The following is a 5593-nucleotide window of genomic DNA, read 5'->3' on the forward strand; positions in this document are numbered from 1 at the left end:
CCTCCCAGTGTCCCCAGCACCTCCCAGTGCCCTCCAGTGCCCATGCTCCCCAAAGCCCTGCGCCCCTAGGACCTCCCAGTGTCCCCAGCACTTCCCAGTGCCCCCAGTGCACCACGCCCCCCAGCACCCGCAGCGTCCTGCCCCCCCCCGAGCCGCCCCTATGCCCACCTGGAGCCCCCCGGGCCCGCTACCCCCATGCCCGGTGCCTCCCGCCCCGCTTCCCATTCCGGCGCTGTACCTCGCCCACCCGCCCGTCCCCGTCCCCGGAGCCCGGCGGTGTCTCTCCGTCCGTCCGTCCGTCCGTCCGTCCGTCCACTCGGCGCTGCCCCCGCCGCTGCCGCCCCGCGCTCCGCACCGGCACCGCCGCAAGGGTCGCGGCGACGGCCAGCCGCAAGCCCCGCCCCCTTACCTCCCATTGGCCCTCCGGCCCGGCCTGCCTCGCTCCCATTGGCCGCCACCGCACGGAGGGGCGGGGAAAGCGGGGCTGCACGGCCCCCTCACCCTTAGCCCGCACCTCCCCGAGTCATGTGACACGCGGTCACATGACCGCCCCCCCACACACACCCTGACCCCAAGGGCTGTGCGATGAGTTTGCCAGGCCTCAGGCCGGGCGGGGGAGGGGGCGCCCCGCGGAGCTCGTCAGGGCGCAGGGGCGATGCGAGGCGCCCCCAAATCCTCCCCCCCCCCGCCCCGCACACACACAACTGGGGCCGGGGTCACATCAGCAGGGCCTGCACCCCGGAGGCCTTGGTGACGGCGCCCCCGGGCCCCGGGCCCCGTCGGTGCCGCGTTCCGGGCGGGAGGGGATCCAAGAGGGGCCTCCCAGCTGCACGTGCACCCCCTGTGCCGGGCGCCCGAGCCCGGGGATGACGGGGCGCCGAGGGACGGCCACTTATTCCTGTCCTTCCTGTCCCGGCCGCCCCTCCGCCCTCGCCTTCCTGCCGGCCCGAAAGCAGAAGCGGAGACCGCAGAGCAGCCGGGCTCGCACGCGGCGGCCCCCCCCCCCGCTCCTTCCCCCCTGCCTGCTCCCCCAGGGGCACCCCGCTGCTGCGGGCCTCGGTCGACGCCGGAGAGACGGACGCCACCACGCCGTGGCCGTCGGGATCCGGGAGCCGTTTATTGCTCGGGGCGGGGTGACGCCGGGGAAGGGCGGCGGGGGGCCGCGGCCGCCCTCAGATAGCCGACGGCTCCTGCAGGAAGCCGCCGTCGGCGCCCGGCAGCGCCCGCTCCGGCTCGGCGGCCAGCGCCGCCTCCCGCAGCGCCGCCACGTGCTCCTCGGCCGCCGACAGGGACCGGTCGATCCAGTCCATGCCGCTGGTTTGGTGGCAGGCGCTGCGCGTCACCAGGACGAGGTGGCTCACGGAGAGCAGCAGCGCCGTGGTCCTGCGGGGGGGGGGGGGGAGCGGCGGCGCCGGCCGTCACCCGCCGCCGGAGGAAGGAGACCCCCCCCTCCCTCCACATCCGCACCCCCTCCCTGGCACCGCGGAAGGCAGCCCCTGGCATTTTGGGAGCTGGGCTGCGTCATCACCTTGGCCTTGCCTCAGTTTCCCCACCAGCAGCACGTGATTCGGGGCCAGAGCAAAAGCAGGGCGTCACGGAGTGCCCCCCGCCCCGTCCAACGGGGCCGTTCCCCCGGCCGAGGGGGACGCCCAGGGACCCCCCACCCCCACCGCGCCGCCTTACCTCGCATCCAGCAGCTTGGGATCCAGCGGCGGGTACATGGATCTCACCACGTCATCCACCCTGCGAAGGGGGGRCACGGGGGGACACGGGGGTCAGTCTGCAGCGCTCAGCACCCGCGGGACCCCACGAAGGTCTCCGGGAACCCACCAGCCCCTGCTTCTCGGGGGCCTTTTTGGGGGGATGAGAGCCAAGAGGAGGCTACCACCCATGCTCCCCCCTCCGACTCGGCGTGCTCGGGGCTGCCTAGGAGCAGCTGAGACCCCCCCTCGCCGGGTCCGGATCCCCCCCCCCAACTCCATCACCCCCCGCCCCACACACACACCTGGGACTGATGCGCTTGGCCACCACGATGATATCGCCGAGGCTGGCGGGCGACTTCACGCGGGCCCCCGAGCCCATGGTCATGGCCACCAGCTTCTCCGTCAGCGTGTGGCAGATCTGCGGGGCGGAGAGCGGGACCGCTCCGTGCCGCTCAGCAGCGGGACTCACCTTCAGGATGGCGATGCAGTGCGAGACCAGGCCCCTGCGGACGCGGAGGAGGGCGTCAATTCGGGCATCGTCCCCCCACCGCCAACGTCACCCCCACCCGCAGCCTAATCCACCCCTCCATCCCAGCGGAGATGTCTCCAGACCAGCCCGGGGGCATGTCCGCCCGGGATCTCGGCCTCCCATCTGGGAAACACCCCCCACCCTCCCGCCCCGGGATCTGCAGAGGGCCCACCGAGTCCAGGGTCGGGAAGCGATTTGTCCCAAGGGAACACTCCAAAGGGATTTTGCACCCAACCAGGGAGCAACATGGGGCAGCAGACGGGAGGGCACCCAGCAGAGCTGGCCTGGGCCTCAGGGCCCCCCCAAATCGCGGTGCTCTGACCACTGATGCTACCCACTGCCACGGGAAGTGACATTTCTACGGGGCCAGCCTGCGCCGGGAGCCCGGAGCGGGGCGCTCGGAGCAGAGGCAAGCTTACGAGGCGTCCTCGATCCAGTCCTCGTTCTCCAGGATGGCCTCGATGTGGGGGTTGGTGATCACCACGTCGTCCAGCTCCAGCTCGGAGGGCTCCGACTGCGTCTCCATGGCCCCGATGAGATCCACGATGGGCCTGCAGCGGGGCACGGCACCGCCTCAGCACCCGCTGCACCCCCACACATGCGATAGGTGGGGGCCAAGCAATGGCAGGGGGGTGCAGCCGCTTTGGGGCACGTGCGGGAGATGTTGGGCCATCATGACAGGGGCAAGCAAGGGGGGGGGCACTGGCACCCGGGGCACCCATAGGTGACACCTCTCCATCCATAGGTGACATGTCTCCATCCTCTCTTGGGGTCTCCGATGTCTTTCCAGCCCCCAGGACCCATCAACTTGGAGGAAACACCTTGGTGCAGATGCCCAGCAGCACTCTGCTGAGCTCGAGGGCTTGGGGCACCCACCACCACGTGTCCCAACCCACCAAGCCACTGCGGCCCGGGGCACCCCATGGTGAGGACAAGCCTGCTTGAGCAGGGGGACACAGGATCCCTTCGGATGGAGCCACCAGACCCCCGCGGCGCCGCTCACTTGGTGTCATAGTGGTGCAGCAGATCCTTGGGCCGGCAGTAGCGCTGCCGGCAAACCACGACCAGCGCCACAAAGGAAGCCAGGAAGATGGTGGCCAGCACGCCAATGGCCACGATGACGACCGTTTCCATCGCTCCGGCTCCTTCACGCGCKCAGCTCCATCGCGGCAGCCTCGGGAACGCGGGGTCTGCGAGGGAAGGAGAGGTCAGGGCACCGCGCGGCGGCCGAGAAGCAAGACGGGAAGCCGTTTCACGAGGTCCGCGGGAGGCGTTGCCCGCTCCGGCCCACCATTTCTTGCCCGGTTTCCAACAGCTTTTCCAGCCTTTCCGTAGGGAGGAGGCAGGAATCGTGCTCGGGGGTCTGCAGGAACACCCGGAGCCCAGTCCATAGGGAGCTRGGGGTCACCCAGAGCTCAGTCTATATGGGGCTGCAAGGACACAGAGAGCCTGGTCCATATGGGGCTCTGGGGACATCCAGAGCCCAGCGTATGTGGGGTTGTAGGACACCCACAGGTGAGGCCGTATGGGGGGGGGTGCGTGTGGGGGGAAACTGAACCAAGTCTAGGCAGAGAGGCTCAGAGGCAAGTCTATATGGGGCTGCAGGGACACCCAGAACCCAGCCCATATGGGGTTATGGGGACACCCAGAGCCAAGTCTGTATGGGGCTGTAGGACACCCCCAACCAAGGCTATATGGGGCAGTAGGGGAGGACACCCAGAGCTACATCTATGCAGGGAGGCCCAGAGGCAGGTCTATGTGGGGCTGCAGGGACGCCCAGAGCTCAGTCTATATGGGGCTGTGGGGACACCCAGAGCCGAGTCTGTATGGGGTTATGTGGACATCCAGAGCACAGTCTATATGGGGCTGCAGGAATGCCAAGAGCCTGGTCTATACGGGGTTGTGGGGATGCCAAGAGCCTGGTCTATATGGGGCTGCGGGGACACCCACAGCCTGTTCTATATGGGGCTGTGGGGACACCCAGAGCCTAGTCTATATGGGGCTGTGGGGACACCCAGAGCCCAGCTTACACGGGGTTGTGGGGACGTGCAGATCTCAAGTCTATAGGGGCTGCAGGGATGCCGCGAGCCTGCTCTATAGGGGCCCGTGGGCAGGCCCTGCACCCAGCCCGTCCTGGAGCTGTGCAGACACCCAGCCCCGGGCGGGGGGCAGTCACCGCCCTGACGGGGCTGCCGGGACCCCGGAGCCGGCCCCGCGCCAGGGCCCGAGGGGGCCGCAGGACGCGGGGGTCGTCCCCCCCCGCCCCGCCAGCCCAACTTCCGCGCCTCCCTACCTGCCAGCCGCCGGCGCCGCTTCCGCAGCCGCCGCCGGCCGCCGGCGCCCGACCTTTGCACCGCCGCTGCCGCTCCACCCTCGGCGGCTCCCGGCGGCACGCGGGGGCCCCCGGCCCCTCCGGCCGCCCGCCTTCGCCCCCCAGCCCTTCGCCTCGCTCCCGGCACCCTGCTCGCCCGCTTCCCCTCCCATCCCCTATATATATATATATATTTTTTTTTTTTTGGGGGGGGCAATCCCTATGGAAGCGGGAGCCGGACGGGGCACCCCAGCACCCATGCCCGCGGTGGGGGGGGCCGGGGGGCTGCGGCCGGCGTGGCACCGACCCGCTCACCTCCTTCCCACCGCCGTTCCCACTGGGATTAGTGCCTTAATACCCCGCAACCCCCTCAGCGTCCCCCCTGTCCGTCTCCCCCCACCCCCCGGGAGGATTTTGGCCATTAAAGTCGATTCTGCGCCGTAACCCCTTGGTGCCCACGCGAGCTGGGGGGCGCCGGGGAGGGAGGTGCTGGGAGGCTGCCAGCCCTCCAGGCTCCCCCCACCCCGGCTGGGGCAGGGGCACCTTTGTGGGGGGGGGATCTATGGGGCATACGGGGGAGCGGGTGCAGCCAGGGCTCCCCCAGGCTTCCTGCCTGGCTTCTGGGGGGTGGGGGTGATGTCTCCTGGRGTCCCACATGGTCCCTGGGGTCCCACACAGCCCAAGGAGGGGATCAGTCGGGGGGGGGGAATATCTCCAGGGGTCCCAGATGGCCTGGGGCAGGGGAATCGCTCTGGGAGTCCAAAACGGCCCTGGGGAGGGAGTCGCTCCGGGGTCTTGCAGGGCCCCGAGGTGGGGGGCTCGCTCTGGGAGTGCCGCACAGCCCCGGGTGGGGRTCGCTCCGGGGGTCCAAAACGGCCCGGGGGGAGGGGTCGCTCCGGGGGTCCTGCACGGCCCCGGTGTGTGTGGGGGAAGGTCGCTCCGGAGGTCCCGCACAGCCCCGGTGGGGGGGTCGCTCCGAGGGTCCCGCACAGCCCCGGGGGGGAAGGTCGCTCCGGGGGTCCCGCACGGCCCCGGGGGGGGGGTCGCTCC

At 70.5% G+C, this 5593-nt stretch overlaps 1 protein-coding gene across 1 annotated transcript; it reads right to left on the minus strand.

Moving 5' to 3' along the window:
- Positions 1–1098: 1098 nt before the first annotated feature.
- Positions 1099–4598, minus strand: TMEM98 (transmembrane protein 98). The gene is made up of 7 exons (XM_085308945.1): positions 4526–4598; positions 3236–3422; positions 2652–2783; positions 2173–2206; positions 2006–2121; positions 1684–1743; positions 1099–1383 (listed from the first exon to the last, which is right to left on the minus strand). The coding sequence occupies exons 2-7, from the start codon at positions 3364–3366 to the stop codon at positions 1173–1175; spliced, it is 684 nt and encodes a 227-aa protein (XP_085165071.1). The 5' UTR covers positions 3367–3422; positions 4526–4598; the 3' UTR covers positions 1099–1172.
- Positions 4599–5593: the final 995 nt, after the last annotated feature.

This window comes from Rhea americana, unplaced genomic scaffold (genome assembly GCF_003343005.1).
Source record: "Rhea americana isolate MKP2758 unplaced genomic scaffold, rheAme1 scaffold_287, whole genome shotgun sequence".
NCBI classification, from domain to species: domain Eukaryota; kingdom Metazoa; phylum Chordata; class Aves; order Rheiformes; family Rheidae; genus Rhea; species Rhea americana.

Bases quoted from the DNA above. Each gene is read 5' to 3' on its own strand.
- TMEM98 (XM_085308945.1), bottom strand. From the start codon at position 3,366: ATGGAAACGGTCGTCATCGTGGCCATTGGCGTGCTGGCCACCATCTTC. The intron at 2,784-3,235 runs GTGAGCGGCGCC...GCCCCGCTGCAG, and splicing joins CTGCACCACTATGACACCAA to GCCCATCGTGGATCTCATCG. The intron at 1,744-2,005 runs GTGTGTGTGTGG...CCCCCTTCGCAG, and splicing joins GCCAAGCGCATCAGTCCCAG to GGTGGATGACGTGGTGAGAT.